Consider the following 24938-nt stretch of genomic DNA (forward strand, 5'->3'; position numbering starts at 1 on the left):
CCTGGTGACCGTGCGATGGATGTCTCGGTTAAACTGCAGCAAAGAATGCCCATTAAAAATGTGCATGTGAATTAGGGCTGTCGTAATAAACGCCGGGGATGGCAAGCAACCGCTCACGTTTTTTTAGGGCTGTCGGTCGATTAGAATATTTAATTGCGATTAATCGCAAATGAGTCACATCTGTTCAAAATGTACCTTAAAGGGAGATTTGTCAAGTATTTAATCTTATCAACATGGGAGTGGACAGATACGCTTCCTTTATGCAAATGTATGTAAAAATATGCTTTAATCATAACATGGCAAACTGCAGCCCAACAGGCAACAACAGCTGTCAGTGTGTCAGTGTGCTGACTTGACTATGACTTGCCCCAAACTGCATGTGATTATGATAAAGTGGGCATGTCTGTAAAGGGGAGACTCGTGGGTACCCATAGAACCCATTTACATTCACATATCTGGAGGTCAGAGGTCAAGGGACCCCATTGAAAATGGCCGTGTCAGTTTTTCCTCGCCAAAATTTAACGCAACTTTGGAGTGTTATTTAGTCTTCTTTGTAACAAGCTAGTATGACATGGTTGGTACCAATGGATTCCTTAGGTTTTATAGTTTCATATGATTCCTGTATTTTCTCTTTGTATCTTTTTTGTGAATTCTTTGCAATGGAAGCGACACATTTCACACTTTGCTACAAACACCAGCAGTGTGATGCGGTGCTGAGCGTCTATTCTCCGCTGAGCGCTGAACGGATGGTGTTTTTTTTCTGGTCGCCAAGAGTTGAAACATTTTCAACTTTGGGCAAAAACTCCACAATGACCAACCGTCACATCTTACGTGTTCTACAGACCGGCGTGTACTCTACCTCGTGCCGACATTTTGATATTCCGTATCGTAGCAACCAGATGCAACCAAAGCTGCACCTCATTGCCCTTCTGTGTTCTGCATTTAACAATAAACAAGTATTACTTTAGTTTTTAAATTGTCATCTTTGTCATTTATAAAGCAATGATATATTAATAGTAGCCTAACAATAAAGTTTATTTATACAGGATAAATAAAGTAATTAGCAAAAAAAAAAAAAAGTTGCAATAATACCACATATTGTAGCTGTTGAGCCAATCATTATCACCGCAGGGGAAATTCCTTCACCGGGACAGCCCTAATGTGAAAAATGATTTAAATAACAAGATAAGATAACATGTTCAGAGGGTAGAATAAGTGTAGCATGTCTAACTTTATCAGCTTAAGTAACTGTGCACATCCATTCCTCCAGTGGTGAAAACAGGAGACTAATCCATGCCTAAATGATGTGACTGCAGGGCAAAATTCATAATCGTGTTTATTTGTACTTAATTCCTTCTACACGTGTACAGAGATGACTGGTTCGTTACGGCATTAGGGTCGACGCTGCTGGTGAGCTTATATTATTGCTTTCAGTTTGCATGAGATGTTGTTTTTATTCCGTGTGATACGAGGGGCTGGTAATCAGCTAAAGATATGCCATTGTGACAACACTTGTTTTGACCAAATGCACGGCATTTGTCAGAGTCCCATGGCGACCGTGACCCAGACACATACTAAGTGTGCTTGTTAATTGATAGCGGACTGGGGCTTCAGCCCACTGCCCACTCCAGCTGGAGTGTGAATTCCCTCTCCTATATGTTAATGGAGCCGCTGTATAAATGGCCCGCGCCAGCAGTGCTGGAGAAAAAAAAAGGCTCGGCGCAACACAGCAAACAACAAGCAGAGCCGTGTGCACGTTGCCCCTGATGTCCTGTTTGTGTCCCCCACCACAATTAGAGATGCACTTTGATGACAGCCGGTTCTTCTATTTATTTTGTTCCACGAGTCTTTAAAAATGTATGATATGCACAACGTTCATTTCTTTCAAGAAATCTTTGGAGGCCGCTTGCGTAGTGGAAAATGTTTTTTAAAAAATCACAAGTAACTCTAATCAAATATTGATTCTCCTTTCTTGGTTTAATAAGCCACTGGTCATGCAACGGGGCTTCTCGCTACTGGACCTATAGGCTTTCTCCCTCCTGCATGCCTGGAAGATATCAGCTGGCCTTTGTCAAAAAAAAAAGGCAGAAAAACTCCCCCAGTAAAGGTCAACACAGGTCACATGACAAAAACAATATTCTATGCTCTGGCTGAGTATTTCTAAAGGTCAACTTTCCATGGGGTGTATGGATTTACACCCATCCGCAGAAGGCCTCCCCACATCACGTCCATTTCCTTCCTCATGTGCAGCCAATAATTGATCGTCCAGTTTCAGCTGAGTAGTTGTTTGATTTTCTGAAATCGTAATGTTTCATAATGTATCCAACACAACTGCTCGGTATTATCACATGCAAGTATTCAGTGTGTGTACTCTATGCAAGACTTATCTTTACTTGTGGACAATGGAACAGATGGTGTGAGAGAAGGATTTGTCATGCATGGTTGTCCGGGGCTAGACTCTTTCTCAGCACTTTTTGGCAGGACTTTCTATGCGTTTCATGCCGTATTTGCTGAGTGCTGAACAGAGGTATGGGGGTGCTGCTGTGGTGCTGGCTCAGACTGAACCACCCCCAGCATATATACGTCCCACTCCAATAGCATTCTTCTAGATAATCCTGTGGGCTTCATTGTCCAATGCAAATATTCAGTGATGTTTGTGGTTTATAGTTTGATAAACAACATTAATACTGACTCATGCAAACAGAATGAGCAACCGGCACAACCAGCAGGGATTAGGGCTGCGACAAATTATTATTTTTTATTACATATTATTTATTATAATTATCAAATTATTTTGATTACAATTATTCAGTCATATATTTTTCACATATATCTATAAAATGTCAGATAATACTGAAAAATGCCACCCGATTTGACTGTTATCAGCTCATTAAATGTGCGTTGTCAGTCGTTATAAACCTCATAAATGTGGGTCAATGTACTCCTCACCAGAGAACGATTACTGTGTTTACAACCGCCCAAACGAACCTCACCAGAGTACGATTACTGCGTTTAGAGCCAAACCATGACACTGTCACTAGAAGTCGCTGTCGTCGTCTTTTATTCCTTCTTTCAGTGATCGCCCATGTGAATTGATCTTAAAACCTACTAGAGGGTGGAATAGGCCCCTTTTGACCCACATCTACGAGGCTTATAACCACAGATAACGCCCCATTTAATGACCTGATAACCGTCTCCCCAGGCCCAAGCAGATGTCTTCAAACTGCATGTTTTATCCAACCAACAGTCCAAAGCCCAAAGACATCAAATGATATGAACAGCAATAAATCCTCACACCGGGGAGGTGGACCATTAAATGTTTGGCATTTTTGCTTCATAAGAGTCTTGAACGATTAATTGATACTCAAAATTGATCTTTTTTTTCTGTCAATGATTGATTGTTTCAGCAGATTCATGCAAGTGAAGTGATGCAGACCAAGGTTTGCTTGTGTATCTTCACTTAATGTGCATTGTTTCTTTTAGGTGGCATGTCAGGTGAGCTTCAGGGAACCTTAGTCCACCTTGTAAATGTCAAATGAATGTAGATCTAAATGAATTCTCCTTGTGCTGTCCCATTAAGAAGACTTTCAGTCTTATCATCTCTGACCTTTCCCACGAGGGTCGCATCCTAACCCGAGGGCACGAGCAGAAGCATGCTCCTGCTGTTATTGTTGTCGACCGTGTCAAAAGAAGTGTGCACGTAGCCTCTGTGTCACCCTGCGCTAATGCCGAGATTTCCACGGGAGGTGTGTTGCCTGCAGCATCGTCCCTTCTCCGCTTTAATATCCTGAGTGCTATAATCTGCTCACTGCGTCTGACCCACTGCGTGTCTCTCTCACTGCTTACCCTCCCCCGTAACTCCCCGAAATCCTCTACATCGCATTTATGCAACCCCACCCCCACCACCACCACCACCCCTTAACTCCTCCACGCTTTGAGCCTGTACCTGCAGCCGCCGGGGCTCTGCACGTCTGAGACTGTAATGCCTGTGGCCCCCCCCTCTTTATTTATTGATCGTCTCTTATCCTATGAAGACATCAGACAGCTGCCCCCTGTTCGAGAGCCCGGGAAAACTTTTGCATTATTGAAATATAACCATCATCGTGCGCTACCGAGCCCGTTCTGCGGATGAGATGCTTTGTTGACTAATTGTCTGGTCCGTGTAAGTGCTCCCCAGCGTCTTGGCTTGAGATCTGTCTCATAAAGCACGTTATTATCTCAGCTGTTATAGCTCTCGTAACCACAACATTTCATTTCTGATCCCACACTTTGACACTCTCACTACCTGGATCTGTGCCCTGGTTCCCCCCCTTTAGTTTCAGTCAAACAAGCACAACTGTAACGGTTACAGTCATTCATTTACCAGGTAGAGGGGGGGGGGACTCTCCCTCCTGTTCACTTGCACTCGGCCTTTTGTTTACTGACAGTTGCTCGCTATCTGGTATCAGTGGGTGATGTCATCTCGCCGTTTGGTCGAGTAACGCCAGCGTTGTTTATTTTGTGTCGTAGAACCGAAACCGTGGTGGCCTTGTTTAGTTAAGCTGCAGGGGGGAGGGAGGAGGGTCAGAGCTCTGTGTTTACACTGGATACCTACTATACTCTCTCTCTCTCTCTCTCTCTCCCCCTCTCTCTCTCTAGGGCAAAAGCATGATTTTATTTTTGGTCCAGCTTTATTTGTCATTGCCGCGGTCAAAGACAACTCAAATCCCAGATTACTTCTAGCATATTTCCCGTTAGACCATAATAAAAAAAAAAAAAAACATTAATTACAGAAAACCCACGGGCTCTGCTATCCAACTGTATATATTAAATTCAATGATGATAGTAAGAGGCTCCCAAAAAAGGGCATAACATACTCCACTGTGTCATCTATGTTTGCTTCTTTGAACTAGTCTGATAACAAAATGGAGTGGCGGCGTTTTCCAGTGTTTCATTCATGGATGAGTCATTATCACGCTGAAATAAGATGAGAAGCTCCGTTGCAGGCGAACTGATGCATCCCCTTGACATTTGAAACGCCTTAAAGCAGCTCGAGGGGGGCGTGTGTGTGTGTGTGTGTGTGTGTGTGTGTGTGTGTGTGTGTGTGTGTGTGTGTGTGCTCTGAACCTCGTGTTGCCTCAGAAACAACGGATGCACAGCTACATTAGGTGAGGATTGGTGCGCACGGTTGACTGGCCGATGCAACGCGCCGTCGACCTGAAAGTTGTTATTTTATAACCCGTGTTGAAAACACACGACTACCGTGCCGCGGCGCTCGGGCCGTTACGCTCCCCAAACAAAACACCCATTGGGAAAATGAAATGCACGGCGCCTTTCGTGGAGCAATTCCCAGATTGGGAAGTCGCCCAACATAATAAATATTCCAGATAATCATTAACATTTACAGCTTAGCAGATGTTACATTGTCCTCAATGAGCGAGTGTGTTGTACAAAAGACTATTTCAAATTTGAACCAGATAGTGGAAAATTAGGAACAGGTCCACTATCCATCTGTTCCAGCGGGGGTTTCGCTTGCCTCTGCAGTTGAATGTTTGCTCGGGGAGACGGAGGGTAAAGAGAGCTGGTTTGGCAGGTACACCAGTGTTTACCCAAGAGACCCAGCTGATGCACCATCAAATAGTGTCTGAGTGTAGATTAAAACAAATTTGTCTGACACATACTGCTTCGAAACACCCTGAATGGCCACACTCAACAAAAAGCAACATTAAACATAGACTATGCTGCTGCTAAATGAAGTGCGCTATCTGGATGTATTAAATTCTCCAGCGAGATAGCTCCCAGTCATCCCCTAATCATTTCTTTTATAATGCATATTTGAAAAGCACTTCTATCTGTTGATATCAGCAAAATGCCACTGGTTGAGCTCCACAAAAGTAAAAATGTTCCACCAAGGGGAGTAAACAAACTACTAATGTGTGTGTGTGTGTGTGTGTGTGTGTGTGTGTGTGTGTGTGTATGAGACAGAAGATTTGGACTCCCCCTTTTGAACACCCCATGTGTGGTCATGAATAGGGGGAGCACAGAGGCCTGTGGCATCGCCGTGGGAACTGGGACTGCATTAAACAGTCATTATCCCGAGTGGCTCAAGCCATGTTTTATCTAACCAGCATCCCACTTAAGGAACAATGGAACATCCAAAAACATATCAAGCACGGAGAGATGATGTGTCTTCAAGCTTTAAATATGCATTTGGCAACAAGTTTATACCAAAACACGCCTCATTTATCTGCTGAGTGGAGCTGCAGTTGATAGTGTTGTCACAATACCAAAAGTCTGACTTTGATACCATATCCTGCCTAAATATCTCGATACGGATACTGAAATGATATCACGACGAAAATCTAAAACATCAGAAAAAGTGATCGAATAATAGACGACAGAACATGGAACTTAATTATTTATTTTTTATTTATCAAAAATGTAAAAATGTATTCATTAAAAAATGAAATGGCATGCAGTAATCTGATGTCCCCTATACTTACTATACTATAATGTTGTGTGTTTTATTTATTATGATGTCCTTGTTTATGATCATTTTATGTATGCTATGTAAAGTGTCTTTGAGTTTCTTGAAAAGCACTATATCAAATATTATTATCATTATTATTATTATTATTATTAGTTAAGTTTATGTGATTTATTTGATAGTTAATTTGATATATTAACTGTAATTTCGCCCCAGGGATCAATAAAGTATTTCGGATTCTGATATCACATATTAAACCGTGTTTAATAAGGCTTTTTTTGTAAAATAGTGCCCCCGCCGCTGTGTCAGTAACAAAACAAAAACCCACAAAAGGATAATAAATTCAGATGAAGTTCTGTGAGATGTCGATGAGAGAAAAGACCTCTCCTGCTCTCCGTCCATTTCAAATTACTGAGACACACCGTAAAATAATACTCTAACACATGCTCTTTGGTGGATTGTGTGTTTACCGAATTACATGAGATGCTTCGGCAGATTCAGAAAAGATGGTGAATCTAATGTTATCGGTACATTTGACCGGTAATTTGAGCCGGTCAAATTCTGCTGATAGAGACACCAGCTCAGAGCGAGGCATGTTCAGCCGCTGTATCGATATACCATGCAACGCTAGCTGTTGACAAGACTGTAGTATCTCTACAAACTGAGAAGTCACAGATTTGAACTATTTGAATTCAATCTTAGTGTCAGGGTTGGACAGCAGCAGGGAATCTTCCCCGTCTACAGGAAGACACAAGAGAGAGCTGCTCAGCCCAGTCAGTGGAAATGGAAACTCTTCACTCTCTCCTCCCCTAAAGGCCCAAGAAGACGACATTTAGGTCCGAGAAGGGTGCAGTTTAATGACACCGCATTACACATTTTCTGGGTTTTGAAGTCTCCAAACTTCAAACGTCGACATCTCGATGCCATTTGGGACTGACAGTGTGCAGCTTTAAATAGAAGACATTAATGAGTGCCTCTTCTAAAATATGCATCGAGTCCCATTTAATCTTTGCCTTCCTCACATCGCAGCAGCTAGGGGTGAATTATTCTGAACTGTATTTGACTCAGGCACAAATGGATTTCTCTTGGACGAGCTTGGCCCAAGCAATGGTAAATGAGCCAATAATTGTCTTTTGAAATATTGTTGGTTGTGGGCCAGTTCAGAGAAGAAAAAAACGAACAATAGTGTAGTGTTACATATCCATTGCGAGATGAGCTGCCAAGTAGCAGTTGTTTTATGGAAGAGAAGCTTCCTAGGCTTTAGGGGAGGGGCCCTGGTTTTCAATTTCGGGTTTTATGGTGTTATTGTAGAGCAAGGTCTGGTTTTACATTGTACTGAGGAATATCTGGGATTAAACAGATGGATGAATGTAGTATATTTGGTGTTGAAACTTTAATCACATCTTTTTTCTCTCTCTCTGCAGCAGAGACAAAAAGCAAATATGAAATGTTAATGTCATGTTTCTCATTCATTTTTGATTTGTTACAGAAAGGAATCAAGCTTGTTTTTCATATTTGTTTCCCCGTGCGGGTGATACAATTGATTTAAACCAGGCGGCCACCTCCACTTATGAAAGTGAAGCCAGCAGGTGGCGACTCCTCTGGTTGTCTATGAGGAAATGAGCCTACTTCTCACTTGATTTATTACCTCAGTAAACATTGTAAACATGAGTTTATGGTCTCAATCGCTAGTTTCAAGTCTTCTTCAATACAGCATGATGTTCATTTAGTAAATGATGGTCCCATTTAGAGTCAAATAGACCATAAAGCAGGGGATGATTTAGGGCGGGGCTACCTTGTGATTGACAGGTCGCTACCACGGCGTTGTCCGGTCTGGGAGTTGTCCGTGTTTTCGTCTTAACTTTAACCCTTTCAGGGTGTGTTTTCAGTTCATGAAAGTTAATTGTAATGTCATTGTGTCGGTTTCACTCAGCTAAACCCTCTCGTGTCACTTGGTTGCAAAAAAACAAGATGGCGACGGCCAAGATGCCAAACTCGAGTGATCAGATCCATCATAGATTGTATATAAGTCCGTCATTTTTGCCATCGCCATCTTGGTTTTTGCAACCAGACGTGACATAAGAGGGTGGAGCTAAGTACAACCTAACGCTGAATAAGACATTTTTAAGGTGACCAAAATGTTGCAGTTAACTTTCATGAACAGAAAACACACTGTGAAAGGGTTAAAGTTCTAAGATGAAAACACGGACAACTCCCAGACCGGACAGTGTCCTGGTAGCTATCTGACAATCACAAGGTAGCCCCGCCCTAAAGCATCCCCTGCTTTATGGTCTATCTGACTCTAAATGGGACCATAATTTACTAAATGAACATCATGCTGTATGAAGAAGACTTGAAACTAGCGATTGAGACCATAAACTCATGTTTACAATGTTTACTGAGGTAATAAAGCAAGAGAGAAGTAGGCTCATTTCCTCATAAACATCAGACTTCTTTTTGCAAACAGAGGAGTCACCCCCTGCTGGCTATTAAAAAAGAATGTAAGTTTAAGTCACTTCCGCATTGGCTTCACTTCTCAGACCCGGGTGTTGCCTACCTTTGCATTGACGATTGCCCTGCAGGTCTGTGTTTTCCTGGATATTGCCCCACACCCCATAGGAAGCCCATTTGACTGAGGGCTGTTACTTAGTGCAGGACATAGTCCAACGTGCCATATGCAGACAACACAAAGCACATGCTTTTCCTTGCTGCCTGACGGGGCCAGATCTTTTTCACAGTTGAATGTTCTGTGTACAGCTCTGTGCCGCGGCCTTGGGAGTCTCTTGCTATCAGTGCCGGGCCAGACGGTGTAGCAGCTGTTTTAATAGTGCCCCTTATGTCCCCCTTGATCCAAGTCAGCTCACCTGGTGTGAATCAAACCACTCGTTTTTTTTTTTTATATTCTGCCAGCTTGGGTTCACTTTGTTTGTCCTATTGCTTTTTCCTTCCAGAAATAGGGCTCTTCTCTCCACTGGCAACTCTCGAGGCAGAGTCTAGCCTCAGGTGTATTAGAGCGTGAATGCCCCCCCACCCCCCCAAGTCACCTTATTGTCAGTGTTAGAACAAAGCAGCACAAGCGACAATGTTAGCTGCCCTCAAACCTGCAGCACACCTCCCTACATCTCCTTCCTTTTTAGTCTCCTTCTCGTCATTTCTGCATCTCCACTATCATGTTTTTTCTTGCTCCTCTGTTTCTGCATCACTGGCTCATCCTAACTCTCACAAAATCTACCTTCTTAATGCCTCTTGCGTGTATGTGGCTCAGCTCTTTCTATGGCTTTGCCGCTCCATGGTGTAGTCTGTAATTACAGCTCTGCTGTGTGCTTAGCCAAGGACTACTCCAGTCCTTGAGTGAAAGGGGTCCCCGTGGGCGCCCCCCCCGGTCCTTCACGGAGGGGATTTGGGCTCTGTGGCTGTGTAATTATGCCTATTCCTCTGGTTTCCATTTGTACGAGCTGCTGTTTGTTTGGTTCAGCCGGAGTGGGGGAAGACTGGAAAAGGAGGAAGGGCAGAGCGAGGAAGGGAGCGAGGGAGTGAGGCAGGGAGGGGCTGCAGCTTTTCACACAGCCAGCCCCTGCCTGTATTGTTTTAGCAGTGGAGTGGGCGAGGTCTGGCCAGGTATGAGTTTATACAGCCCTCCTGCACACACACAGCTCACCTCACCTTAAGATTAAACTTTAACTAGTGTTGTCACACAGTAAATTGTGTTTGCAGTTTTATGAAAATAGCACACGATAGCTGCCACGACTGGTAATCTGAGCTGTGATAAAATGGAGTTAAAGCATTGGCCCCCGAGGTGCACAAGGACACAGGTGTTCCTCAAGGTATGGATGACAAGGTTGCCCGTCCTCCCTGTCAAACTGTATTAGCGAATCAATCTGTCATCGTCAAATCCCCCCAAGTTTAAATCTCTATAGAGCGATGTGGTCAGAAGGAAATGAAAGATGATGTGTGCTCAGTAACTTCAAAAAGGTTGTCGCTGTGTTTTTTTTTATATGATTTGATGTATGCAGCGGAGGCGGTACTTGAGCCAGAGTATATAACAATGGATAGAAATTGCCTTTCTCTCGTAACGCGCCGCTTTTCCAGCATAAAGCCATTCAACTCGAGAGTTTGCGCGCCCGCCGCGGAAGATGGAAAGAAAACACATTGTTCATCTTTAATGGTGTTCTAGCCAGAGTCTGCGCCAAATATTTCCTCTCTTCGTGCTCATATTGTGCCCTGGTGTCCTTTCGGCTGACTACCTACAGTTTTTATAAGAGCAGTCGCTGCTTAGACAGTTTGACAGCCGTGCACGCACAACTCCAACCTCCTCTCTGCTTCAGATTCATGTATAGTTGAAGATAGACTCCATCAGATATCGTATTCAGTGGGTGTATACATAAATGGATCTCTCTCTCTCACATTCGTACACATTTTAAAGCCCCCTGTGGAAACTTTATCTCTGAGCACGCCGATTATCCATCATTGTGACGCCGTTACTCAGTGCTAAAGAGCCGTTCCGTTTGTGTGGCATGTGTGTAGGCCCCAGTCCTCCACTTGAGGCCACAACATATTTCCTCTCTGTTTATGACTTTATTCACTGGTGGCTTTATGAGTCCAGTGTGATTAACGGGGGGGGGATTTTCAGGCTTGTCTTCCTGTGGGTCCCTCGTCTATCCATGGGAGATAATTATAGCTGTGGCTGGTTGTAAATACAGGTCCAGCCAGGGGGTTGTCGGACCAGGAAATGGGACATCATCAGACTTCACCTGGAAAGGGACATAAATCAGAGGATGAGATAAGAGAGAGATGTGTGGAAGACAACAGGATGCTGGAGCCCCGCAGCAGCAGCTCAATGACACATCTGTTCAGATTACAGTCCTTTCAAAGACCAGATCAGGTGTGATTGAACGTTGCAGTTGTTTTTTCTGCAATTAAGATTTAGATTGAAGGAAGGACGAGAGCCGCAACAATTATTTTCAACACTGATTCATCTGTTGATCTATTTTTGCAATTCATCTATTCTTTATTTAGTCCATAAAATAGACCAACAAATATTAATTTCATATCATATCATTTAATTTCATATATTCAATATTTGGTTTATGATACAAAACAGAGGAAAGCACCAAATCCTCACTTTTGAGGAGCTGGAAGTTGCAGAGGGTTTGTCATATTTGCTTAGTAAGGGACTTAGAGATGCAATAAGTGTCAACTAGTAAATTAATTGCCAACTATTTTGATAATCTAATAATCGGTTTGAGTATTTTTTTCAGAAAAAAAGTCTAAATTACAGTTTCTTAAAGGGACAGTGTGTAGGATTTACTGATGAGTAAATGGTAAATGGACTTGCATTATATATTGCCTTTCTAGTCTTCAGACCACTCAAAGTGCTTTACACTACATGTCAGCATTCACCCATTCACACACACAGTCACACACTGATGGCAGAGGCTGCCATGCAAGGTGCCAAATTTGCCCATCAGGATCTAATCGAAACACTCGCTCACACACTGACGGCACAGCCCTCGGGACAAAATTGGGTTTCGTATTTTGCTCAAAGACACTTTGACTTGTGGACCGGAGGAGCCGGGGATCGAAACTGCCGACCTTACGATCGGTGGGCGACCCGCCCTCTACCTCTGAGCCACAGCCACCCAATCCTTAATCACCCTTGCACTGGATAAAATCAGGCGGGCTGAAAGGGGACAGCTATAATGCCAGGATGTAGACGTGTGATGCATCAAGTAAAAAAGCAGAGGGGCACGAGGAAGAAGGGAGGTTTACACTTGAGTTTCGTAAGAGGTCAGCATATGCATGAAAGACTAAACCACAGGCGAGTTTACAGAAGGTCCGTCCTTGCTAATTGACCTTTTTTTTTTACCAAACTCCCCCAGGCTCAGATAGAAGGGGAGAGGGGCATAATTGATGGCTTTTTTCTATAGATAATGTGTGTGTTCTCGTTGTTTTTGAGTGCTTACACAGGACTCCACATTGTTTCTTTTAATAGGAGCTCCGGGCAGTCATTGAAGTATTTGTGAGTAAAAAGTAATTAAAATTACAATGGGCTAGCTGCTGTGTTGCTGGGTCGGCGGAGGGGGGGGGCAGCAGACGATGACTTGGCTCCAGCTCGCTGCCCTTGTACTCATTCATTAGTGATGCATTGGTTCTCGCTCAGCCCTTCCATCTCATCAGAAACAGTGCCCTCATGGACAAAGACAGGGTTGTATAGATGTGCCCATTATGTATATAACCCCCCCCCCCCCCCCTCTCCAGCTTTTACACACAACCACCACTATGTACTGTACCATCTCTTTACACTGATATGTAGGGAGCAGCTTCGGTAGCATATGGCGAGTGTGTGGCTGAATCCATGACTGAGTGTTGTGCGTGCATGTACTACCTAGGTGGCTGCATCGACTCCTTGACTTTCAGTGCATGTACTTGCTATTGACTGGAGCGCTTTGCTCGGTTTTGGACACTTGTTAATCGTAATTAAATGTTTTTTTTGTTTTTCTCTCTCTGTCTGTTACTTCTTCTAGGTGGCAGCGGGCAGATGGTAAAGATGGACTCCAGCAAGTCCGGCTTCGTGGGTTCACAAGTGGAGCTAAGCTGCATTTTCATCAACAGCAACCCGCCGGTGAAGATCTCTCAAGTCACCTGGCAGAAACTGCTTAACGGAACCAAGCAGAACGTGGCCATAGCCAACCCCGCCCTGGGCGTGTCCGTCCTGCCGCCCTTCAAGGAGCGGGTCAGCTTCAAGCAGGCGGCGGTTCGCCATCGCACGCCCTCGCTGGAGGACACCACCATCGTGTTCTCCAACCTGCAGCTGTCTGATGAGGCTGCCTACATCTGCGAGTATACCACATTTCCTGCGGGAAACCGGGAGAACATGGTCAACCTCACCGTATTTGGTAAGAACTAATAATCAAATTAGGGATGCACCGATACTGCTTTTTTGCAGACCGAGTACAAGTACTTACATTTGGGTACTCGCTGATACCGAGTACCGATACGAGTACCTCTCTGTGCCAAAAGACCCTCGTTAACAGCCAGCTGGAGGGGGTGAGCGACACACGGCAGGCTGGGGAGTCCCGCATACGAGGCGGTGCGCCGCGACCGGCTCTAGGTCGGCTTGGAAAGGCCGGAGAGGGACGGGGGCCCCTGCTCCTGGTGCGACTGTCGACCGGGGTGGGCTGCCCCTAGGGCGGGGCTCGGCCCACAGGGCGGGGCTCGGCCCACGTAAAAGGCGCAAGGGGTCTGCAGCGTTGTCGGCAACCCACCCGACCCATCTTGAAACACGGACCAAGGAGTCTAACGCACGCGCGAGTCAGAGGGTGCAAGCAAAACCCCGTGGCGCAATGAAAGTGAGGGCCGGCGCGCGCCAGCTGAGGTGGGATCCCGGCCCAGCGGGACAACTGGCCCGTCTCGCCCGCACCGTCGGGGAGGTGGAGTGAAAGTAAAGTGGTATCGGTGCCGTTGTATCGGAGCCGTTTTGCGAGTACGAGGACATGAGCACAGTATCGGACCCGATACCCGGTACTGGTATTGGTGCATCCCTAAATGAAATGTTACAATTTTAGAGATTATCGATATTTTGTTTTCTGTTTAAATCTACAACAGCTGTTATTTGAAAGTTGAAACTGGCTAAACCTTGTATTTTAGTGAAAACCAAGTCCCCCTTTTTCAGATCTAAATCTTAGTAATATAATCTTTATGGTAATCGTGCAGTTTCTTTTCTTTTTTTATCTAAATCTGATTTTTCTTCCATGGACTCAGCAGTTGCACATGCAGCTCATGTTTTGAATGTTTTTTTGGCTCAAATCTAAATTTCAGCCTTGTGAAATCAGGAAGTTTAAAACTTTAAAGGCTTGACTCTTCACAAGTTGGATCAGCATTTTTCAGGAATATCATTGATGACGTGAGCCCAACACCCTGTTTTCAGCTTTGTGACAATGATTTATTCTTTTTCCAAAATCAAATGAGGTTTTAAATTGTATATTTATCTTAAGAAGTTGGAGAAATGAATAGTTGATCCTTCCGTTTGTTTGAAAAATTCTAAATCACCAAATTTGGAGACGCATGGTTTTCACTAGACAGTGAAATAAGAAAATGCATCCACATTGCAATGCCACAACCTGATTACTTTGGCACCCAGATGCCCTGGTCAGGAATTGGTCATTTTCAAGCTTCCAGTTGATTTAGAATAAAGTCCATCTTTGTTTGAAATCGTACAGAACAGATTGTGAATGTGTTTCCCTGAATCAAGTATATATCAATATTAGGGCTGTCAAAGTTAACGGCAAAATAACGTGTTGGCGCAAAATTGTTTTAATGCCACTAATTTCTTAAACGCATTAGCGCAGGTTTTAAAGATAGATTGAAAATATTGGTATCATATGAAACTAAAAAACCTAAAGAATCCATTGGTACTAATGAGGTCATACTAGCTTGTCGCAAAGGAGACTGAATAATGTTCCAAACTCAATTTTGGCGAGGAAAACATTTTCAGAGGGGACCTGAAAATGGGTTCTATGGGCACCCACAAGTCTCCCCTTTACAGACATGCCCACTTTATGATAATCACATGCAGTTTGGAGCAAGTTTTTTATGCTAAATGCAGAACCTGTGAGGGCATTAGACAATATCTGTCATTGTTTTGCGCTGTTAATTGATTTCCAATGTTAAAGATATACATACATTTGCATAGAGCAAGAATATTTGTCCACTGCCATGTTGATAAGAGTATTAAATACTTGACAAATATCCCTCAGGGTTCATTTTGAACAGATAAAATGAATTTGCGATTAATCATGGACAATCATACAATTAATTGCGATTAAATATTTGAATCGATTGACAGCCCTAATCAGTATGTTTCAAGCCAAAAAAACAGTTTTGTTGTAGGGCAAGTCAGAAGGGATGTAAAACCTGTCACCTAAATTTGGTTTCTCTGCGATTTGAGGCAGAAAGAGAAAAAAAAAATTCTCACACAGGGTCAAACTGACATCTTCCTTTTCAGTAAAAGGCTGAAAGAAAACACTTTTACAGTTCTGCTCTTCAGTGTTACATCGCCGCAGACTTTCTTTGTAAAGTGGGTTGAGTAGCTCTGAAACACCTCAAACCAGGTGCTGTCTCTCTGTTTGCTGCTATAATCACGTTGTTTACAGTCCAAACTCCCAGTCTGGGATTGGTAAACAGCACCGCCGACCGTCACGTCACGGCTGAGTCATTCCATCGAGGGCCTTGTTGTGTACACAATGTTCAGCGTTGAGGGGGTGACGTGTCGTTTTCAGCCTCACGCTGGCCTTTGTGGTTTTTAAAAAATAGGAAACCGCTGCAGAGAGCAGTCAATAAAAAATGGCAGGTGAGACGGAAATCAATAAGACCACTTCAGAGTGTGTAATTTGGCTTGAATAATCTCATCTTGTGGGGGGGAAAGAAAAGGAGCGCCTAGTTTATTTTGGCAAGAGGCAGCTTTGAAAAGGTTGGGCGCTGACTCTGATTAGACATCTAATTAGAAATTAAGTGTTGGCGTGTTTTCCATTAGGTCCCAGTAAAAGAAAAAAGGCACTTGGCTTAAGTAGTCCCCGTTGCCAGAGCTTCTTGTCAGCTCTGAGTCCCCTATTTTGTGTCACTGAGCCTCCCAGGTCTTTTTAGGCTTCTGCAGCTCAGCGAACGTTAGGAACCTGTGTGCAGATAACCGACCGGCAGCGTTCAAAGAGGCCTCTTCACGGCGTATCTCTTTCAGTCGCGCATTCGCTCAAGCTCAAGCCTGTCTTTTGATGTACTGAGAGTAGATTGCTAATTGGCAACTCGCAAAGTATTCAAATTGGATGACTGTGCATTTGGGTAGGCAAGAGGATTCTACATCTGTGAGAGCTTTGACAACTGCTTTGGCTTTAAGGAAGGAAAGATTGGAGCTACAACACTGTTTTCATCTCTCATCCCTGGAGTTACTTTGACTAGCTGATTGTAGGTGAGGTAGACAAAATTAGACACCGTAGTTATATGGAAAATCTCTGTTTAATGAGCTTTAAGTAATTTCATTGCTTCATCGTCTCTCCTCCACAGCTCGGCCTACACGCATGACCTTGACAACGCCCACGATCGTGGTCAGGGCCACGAAACGCAAGATGACCGTCGCCACTTGCGTGTCAGCCAATGGGAAGCCCCCAAGCGTGATCAAGTGGGACACCAGGTTGAAGGGAGGCGAGGCCACTTTCCAGGAGACTCGCAACCAAAACGGGACGGTGACGGTACGGAGCAACTACGTGGTGGTGCCGAGCCGCGAGACCCACAAGCAGAAGCTCACGTGCATCGTGACGTACCAGAAGGAAAGGATCACAGACAGCGTGGTGCTCAACGTGCAATGTAAGAATCTGCTCTATTAAAGCTACTGTTTTTTTTTTTTTTACAGATTTTAACAAACAAACTAAAAAAATATTTTTCCTTTTAAATGAGCAGGTTGTGTTGAACTTATTTTCACCAGGATTTCATGTTCTCATGCTTGATGTTTTTGTTCCCTGCTAGAGTAAACTGATCACCATACTTTACAGTAAACAAGGTCCTTTTGCAAACACAGCTCAGAAACCTCTCTGCTTGTACAAAGTTAAGAGAAAAAGCAAATGAGCTGCTGAGTATGCACCAGACTCTCACTGAGAAAATACTATTAAAAAAATAAATGATGATATACTATAATATTACTTTATTAGGACTTTGTATGGCATGCTATACTATGATTTTATTAGGACGTTTTTATTGCATATACTGTGACTTTTCTTTAGGACTTTTTTTATTGCATGCTATACAATGACTTTTTTAGGACATTTTATGGCATACTATACTTATTAACAGTATTTAACGTATAATACAGTAATGTCAAAAAAGTAATAAAGTGTTAAAAGTGTGGGAAAATTGTTCAAACGTTTTTAGCAATAGTTAAGCTGCTTCAACAGAGGTATACGGTACAGTGATACAACAGTGTTTTTGGATTACGTTGTGAAGGAATGAACTGACTTCGTTGTGCCTCCCTTGCAGACGAACCTCAGGTGAAGATCGAGGGCTTTGATGGAAACTGGTACATGAACCGTCAGAATGTCCAGCTGACCTGCAGGGCTGATGCTAACCCCCCTGTCACGATCTACCAGTGGAAACTGTGAGTCTGACTAAACCCTAACAAAACCCCTTAAGGCTCAGTAGACAAGACAGCATTGCTACGTGTTGTTTCTCTCACGTTAGGTTTCTGACTGATAAAAAAAGTGTTTTTGTGGATGGCTTACTAAAGCACAGAAAAGCAATTTTATAGAATAGAAACTGCTCTTTTCCAGCATTTGTTTCAAGGCATATATATATATACACGGAAGTAATCTTCAAAGATAAAAACACACCAGCTCCCTTCATCCTCTCCAGAAATGTGTCTCCGTTTATTTGTTTGTTTATAAAACGTGTAATGAAGATAAGACTTGGACCCGAGGCAGAGCACAATGGTCCTATTACTGCTGCAACACACACCCCTATCTGCCTGATGGTCACAGATACTGGGAGATAAATGCAAACAGAACACGCTTTGCTTTGCTTTTGGGGTTTCGCTTTGAAGTCTGAGGACCGGCATGCAGGTAGAGGGGGGGTAAGAAAGCGTCATTGTTAGTGCTGTTGTGTTCTCTGGAGGGCACAGGAGGCAGCGGTTTGTCTCCCGACGCACAGAGGAGAGGGCTGAAACTGAAAGCCGGAGTAGGAGCTGTGGATTAGGCCGGCATACCGCGGGGCTGACATCAGTGTTTTTCTGCCTCGGAGACTAACACTGCAAATACATGAGCAAGAAGAGATACAAACATGTTTTCAAGGCCTCGGGGAATCGCCAAATAACCTCGGGTTTGATCTGCTTTGAGTAATTGCGTGGAAGTTGGTCTTGCGGAAATGATGTAGTTTAAACATATAAGCGCAGAGACACGGAAGGACTAGAATGCAGAATTGTTTGCTGTAATTTGCACTGATCAAACTGATGTCGGATGCAAAATAAAATTGAAAAAAACAAAGTTGGTGCAGCTGTTTTGAATATAAATCAACTTTTTTGTGAGCGTATCGCTGTTTTTAAATGAAAGCATTATACGGTAAAATTGAGAGATAAATGTGGCAATTTGTCGTGTAATTGCTCGGTGAAGGCTGGGTTGAGAAATATGTCACCGGACTTGAGTGGATGTGGATTAATAGACCATTGTGCCCTCATTGTATCTACTCTACGGGCCACTGTTGGATTTTAATGAGGCACGGGGAGTTTTTTCCTTTTTTTATGCATAGATTCAGCTCGCAGGGCAGAAACACTGATATACACAAACAGAGGCAAAGGAAGACGACAAGATAGAGAAGATTTGACCTGCTTGTGTTTTCTTTTCTTTTTTTAGTTTTTTTTATCAGAGGCAAAGTGAGATTTAGGGAGATAGGGAGAGAAGAGGAGGAGGAGGGTGAAGAGATGTGATCTAGAAAGACGAGGGCACTGTGCTGACAGATAGGAGGGGACGGCCATTGCTGCACTGAAAATGAGATGCCAAATCTGTTGTGAAGGTTCCCCTGGGCTCCACTGTGGAGGTCAGCACAAGGCTGTGACGGAAGGATCCGGAACAGGCCGGCAGGATTGCATCACAGTTAAACACAAACACACACAGGAGAAGTGTACCTAAATCCAATAAATATTAAAGGGGCTGTATGTAAGATTTTACTCGTATAAACCTTCTTTTGATTGTTTTTTATTGTGTGTGAACAGGTTGTAACCTAACCTAAAAAATGAGACCTTCCGCGACTTTCTGGGTTCCCTCCAAGACTACACGTATGACCACAACCAATCGTGGCACGTCGTATTCCACGATCGTGCGTGAGTTCAGACGGCATTGGGGAGGCGGTTGATGAAGTGCTTCCGCTATTTCTCGCCAACATTTGTCTTTTTTGACTCTGTCATGGTAATCCCTTGACGAAACGTCAAATAGGCAGTAGGGGGGTACAGTTGCCACAACTCAATGAATTGTTCGTCAGTTTGGTTGTCCCACCTGACAGCAGCAAACTCTGCATCCCTCCTCCTTTTCTCCATGTTTGTTTATTACCAAGTGACCTGACTGCGAATGCGTGCTGAAGAGAGTACCTGATTGGTCAATGCAAAGGAACACTTCGTTGGAGATGTCACACTAGGCGTGTCAAGACGAAAAATTCTGACAGGCTAGACTTTTCCTCGGGGTGTTTTGGGGCGTCCCAGACGTGGCGTCGGTTGTCGTGTACTATGACACGCTCAACGAGATAAGAGGATAAATTTTCGCACATGACACTCATTTATCGTTCCCGATCCCCTACGACGGCCGTGTCGGACTATAGTCGGGCTGATATCGTGTAGTCTCGGCATTAGCCGTAGATAACATTTGATTAGAACTGGAGTCCATTAACGCCAACAAACGACCAGCCCCCCACCACAACTCAGACTCCAACACAAACTCCACGGAAGCACAAAAAGGTTATACTGTATCTAGTGAAGCCCGTCTTGCAAAACAGGAATATGACCGACGTCGGGGGGGGGAAACTAGGATCAACATCGGCCGCGCCTTCGCTTCATGGATGGACCTTCGTTCGGTTTTGGGTATCAAAAACAGACCCTGAGCTGTCAAAATTCCTATTGGACAGATAAGCTCACATTACTGCCGTGTGATCAATGCTTGCTCGCGTCTAAGTAGTGCGAGCACAAGCGAGAGCAACAGGACGCTGGCTTGTTGTTGACTCAACGGGCACAGGTTACATTTCTGTTTCTTACATAGAGCCCCTTTAATATCTCTGATACATTGTTTCTATAGACAATCTATTGATTATCTTATTCAATGAGATCATACGTTTGTATTGGTTTTTTTTCGAATTAATTTGGTTTATTGGAGCAGCTATCTGCATTCACACTTTTCACACTTTTCCTCCGTTTCCCTGCATTGTGTGGAGTGTGCACAAAGCCTTGGCGTACACTACTACAATCCTTGAAAACTATTTTTCTTGGAGCACAATGCCGGAGCTATTTCACAAATAAATGGGTTAATGGGGAGCTGCGCTGAATTAACAGACTCGACTAAAAAGAGGACACTCCCTATTTGAACTTTATTGTTTGTTTTTGAGATGTTTGTTTGTAGGGCATTCTTCACTCGCCGTGCTCATTTGCTGAGTCTGTTTTAAGTGTAGTCTTCAGTGGGCACAACAAAGATACTATGTGGGGGAAGAAGAGTTGTTTATGATCACAAATAACTCAATTACTTGTGTGCTAAGATTTCAGACTTAGCTTTTTTTTTTTTTCTCTCTTTCCCTGAAAAGCAATTTTCCAACATCCTCTCCCTTCACGATTCTTTAAATAAGAAAGCAGTAGTATGGTTATTGCTGCATTTTGCAGTGTGATCACCTCAAACACTTATCTCTACTGTGAAAATATGATTCTATTATTCATGTCGATTAAAGGCCACCGTAAGGGATCTGTTGGTTCAATTCACCAACAGATAGCCTAATGCACCTTTTAAATTAGATTTAAGTCAGTTTTATGGCCCCTTTTATTTAACATAAGCAGTTAGTAAATATTGCATATGTTGTCTGCGGCTCCTCAAAGACAATGAAGCCTCACACTAAACATGAAAACACTTTCAACAGATGGATGTGTGATTAAAGACTGTCCTTTAATGCTACTTATTTTGAAGTCCAGAAATCAGTGTCAGTTTCTCCTTTTAATGATTATTTGAATCTCTTTTAATCAGTTGCCTGTCGCCAATGTAAATTGTCTTATTAGACCCGATTATGAATAACAATAACTAGGGCGGTCAATGTTAATGCGATTCTAATGCCACTAATTTCTTTAACACATTTACGCAATCAATTTTTCAGAGGTTGTAGCGGGCTCAGGAACCCATCGGTACCAACCATGTCATACTAGCTTGTCAGGCTAAATAATGCTCAAAACTTGCGCTAAATTTTAGCGCGGAAAAACTGGCATGGCCATTCTCAAAGGGGTCCCTTGACCTCTGACCTCCAGATATGTGAATGTAAATGGGTTCTATGGGTACCCACGAGTCTCCCCTTTACAGACATGCCCACTTTATGATAATCACATGCAGTTTGGGGCAAGTCATAGTCAAGTCAGCACACTGACACACTGACAGCTGTTGTTGCCTGTTGGGCTGCAGTTTGCCATGTTATGATTGGAGCATATTATTTATGCTAAATGCAGTACCTGTGAGGGTTTCTGGACAATATTTTCATTGTTTTGGTTGTTAATTGATTTCCAATAATACATATATACTGTACATACTTTTGCATAAAGCAGCATATTTGCCCACTCCCATGTTGATAAGATTATTAAATACTTGACAAATCTCCCTTTAAGGTACATTTTGATCAGATAAAAATGTGCAATTAATTTGTGATTAATCGCGATTAACTATGGACAATCATGCATTTTATGGCGATTCAATATCTTAATAGATTGACAGCCCTTACAATAAAATTTTTGCATTCAGGCCTTTAAGCATGTACCGTCTGTTTTTTATGCATTCAAGTTTAAAGCCGCCTCCACGCCATCGTGCACTTTATAATGGGGATGGCTGGTTGATGGATATAGAGTCTTTGAGTCCCCCCGCCCAGCCCCTCGTCCGTACACACACACGTCACACACATGCATGCACACGAGCAGGGCCGGCCAGTCATCAAAGAATCTGCATCCCTCTCAAGCTGTTTGTTAGCCTTTCATTTTCGCTGCCCCTCAGGCTCCACACACACATTCAGATGTTTCATACAAATGCTCAGGATCTGTGGTGAATCACAGTTCGCCAGCCTTTCATTTCTGCAGCAAATCAATTGGGCTTTGCAGAACTCAGCATTTGATAGAGGCTCACAAGGTAACTGATTATTGAATCGTGACATACTGTATTGAGGGTTGTTTGCAGCTCCATTGCAAAAGCATTGCCAAGGCGGCAGATGAAAACCAGCTCGACCGTAGCTCTTTCTATTACTTTTGTTCTGAACTATGGACACTTTATTGATATGAAAAAAAAAAAAACTCTATGCTTTTTACACTGAAAACGTTCCCCCATAATATGAATTTAACCACACATGGATCAAATGTTTCCATTTGACATTTTATGATGGATTAATTAACAAATAGCTTGTGACAGTATCTTCCCCCTCTGACACTGGAGAGCCTTGTTGAAAGCCTGTTTAGTGCAGCTCAAGTGCTTGATGTGTGGCCATTGTTAGTGTGAGACCTAATGATGCCTTTCTGTACAGGGCTCAACAATAAGAATTGCCCAATAGAGTGCTACAGGAATGAGTACTAAAACCCTGGCATGAGTTAGCCTTTTAGCACTTCCGCTTCCCTCATCTGGAAGTCGATGAGTTTTTAGTTAGATGCCTGAAATAAGGTCTGTGGTTAACACAAGCTGAAGAGATTTTAACATTTTGTTCTACGATATAAAATATGTCAGTAAATACCCCACTCGTGAATATCGAAGCTTTTGCGTGTCTTAAAAAATAGCCGTTGCTAACAAGTGGCTAAATGAGACTACTAAACGTCATCACGCCGATTCGTCCGACTTTACAGCCTCGTTGTGTATACTTGCGCTAAAGTTAGCTTTTTACTTCTTGCGGTTGCATTCATGCTTCAAAAATCATAAAAGTGGTGTTCATTTGTGAAGATTATCTTGCTGAACTAAACATGTAAGTATCACAAACGTTTGTTTGCCACAGATCTTATTTTCTTCAATAATCCCAATGGAAAAATCCCATTGGCTTTTTGTCAAGGAAACCCTTGCGATTCCAACTTCTTGGTTGGCCTACAAAAATACTTCATCCCTGGAGCACTCTACTGCTCTATTAACTTTGGTCTTTGTTGTTATTTGATAACCGTTAATAAAACCATTTGTATAAGGGTAAGTCAAAATTTACTCTGGGCAAGCAGATTTCTTTTTTTTTAATTTTATTTTCTTTTATCATCAACAATATAACATTGCAATCCATTTATTGTGAAATAAAAATACAGAAGTGTCCACGTCATCCATTTTTAGAGAATCAGTTACGGCAGAGTACATAGTTTTAGGGTTTTCATATATGTAGCAAATGGCTGCAATGCCTTCTAAAAAGTACCTCTAGAGCCACCCAAAGTACGCTTTATTTCCTCCATGTGTAAAAACCTCATAAGTACTGCAGCCCGCTGGACATGGGTGGCAATTTCTGACCCATACAATAGCATTGAACCCTGCTGTAATGTCATTTTGTTTTTCTCTGGCTGTAACAAATGGAGCATTACATTGTTTTTAATGTTCTCGCACACCAGCAGATTTCAGAGTGACAGAGAGCAAGGTCAGGAGTGAAAGAGGGAGGTCTTTGCAGCATCCGTATTGTTTAAAGAAACCAATGTCACCCACACCCAGCAGCTCAACACGCTCAAGCCACACCAGCGTGCTATTTAATATTATCACAGTTTGTAGCTCCACTTACTCTAGATCCATTCAGAGCAGCTGATGAAGCTGATCGAGGGGAAGTCAACAGGAAACGGCTAATTGTCACGATATTTGATACCTTTTTTCCAGCCTCCAGGCTCTATAAAAGGTTGTCCAGATAATAGAATGGATGCTCTGCGTGCTCACGATCTGTGACCTCAAAGTGTGCTGACCTGATCAAAGGACACGAGCATGTCTGAACGCGGTAGAGAGATACAGCGGACCATGAAGACAAACACCTCAGGCAGGAGAAACGGGCTCCAGTTCTCATTGACAGCCCAGCAGTTGGTAGATTCTGCATTTATCGCTTGATCAGCTGCCTCTCTTGACAGCTCCCCTGAGCTTTGAGTCCAGCCATGTTAGCCGTGCCGTAGTTGAGGGAAGAAGCCCCCTTTCCACCGCCCCCGCCCCTCCTCCTACCGCTGTCTGTTTTGTATTCCACATGCCAAAAGAAAACAGCCTGTGTCCTCAGGCATCCGCTATGTCTTACCTGTTTGGACCTGCTGGGATTCCCTGTCCTCATAATTTTGTTTGGACTTGATGGATGATGGCTGAAATATAGCCCTGTCAAATATTTCTGGTATTTATCTCACCCTCGCACACACACATTCAGGTTTGTTTGGCACTAGAGACTGTATTTTTCATGCGCCTTGAATTGCTTTGCTGCTCCTGGGAGAGTTTTTTTTTTTTTTTTTCCTACAGTGGTCTGGTGTAATTCTGCCTTTTTATTGCCTCTCTCTCTCTCTCTATCACCACAGCTTGAACGGCTCCCTGGCAACTGATAAGGTGGAGATCAAGAACAACACTCTGTTCTTCAAGGGACCGGTGACCTACGAACTGACCGGCACGTATGTGTGTGACGCGACCAACAGCATCGGGACTCGCACTGGCATCGTGGACGTCAACATCACAGGTAGGTTTGAAAAAAAAGGCGGTCGCTTCCGTTCTCTATCTCTTTGGTATCTCTGGCATGGCTTGCATCAATACAGGAC

At 43.3% G+C, this 24938-nt stretch overlaps 1 protein-coding gene across 6 annotated transcripts in view; it reads left to right on the forward strand.

Annotated features, from left to right (window-relative positions):
- The window catches only part of nectin1b (nectin cell adhesion molecule 1b), a 230068-nt gene that overhangs the window by 56332 nt on the left and 148798 nt on the right, over nucleotides 1–24938 (forward strand). For all 6 annotated transcript variants that reach the window (XR_012594608.1, XM_074640451.1, XM_074640446.1 and 3 more), the window contains exons 2-5: nucleotides 12991–13362; nucleotides 16523–16822; nucleotides 17489–17606; nucleotides 24705–24859. Coding sequence is in view for 5 of the 6 variants with exons in the window: in XM_074640451.1 (XP_074496552.1) it covers nucleotides 12991–13362; nucleotides 16523–16822; nucleotides 17489–17606; nucleotides 24705–24859 (945 nt within the window). In the remaining variant the exon portion in view is untranslated. The remainder of the gene's footprint in view (nucleotides 1–12990; nucleotides 13363–16522; nucleotides 16823–17488; nucleotides 17607–24704; nucleotides 24860–24938) is intronic.

This window comes from Sebastes fasciatus, chromosome 7 (assembly GCF_043250625.1).
Source record: "Sebastes fasciatus isolate fSebFas1 chromosome 7, fSebFas1.pri, whole genome shotgun sequence".
NCBI lineage: Eukaryota > Metazoa > Chordata > Actinopteri > Perciformes > Sebastidae > Sebastes > Sebastes fasciatus.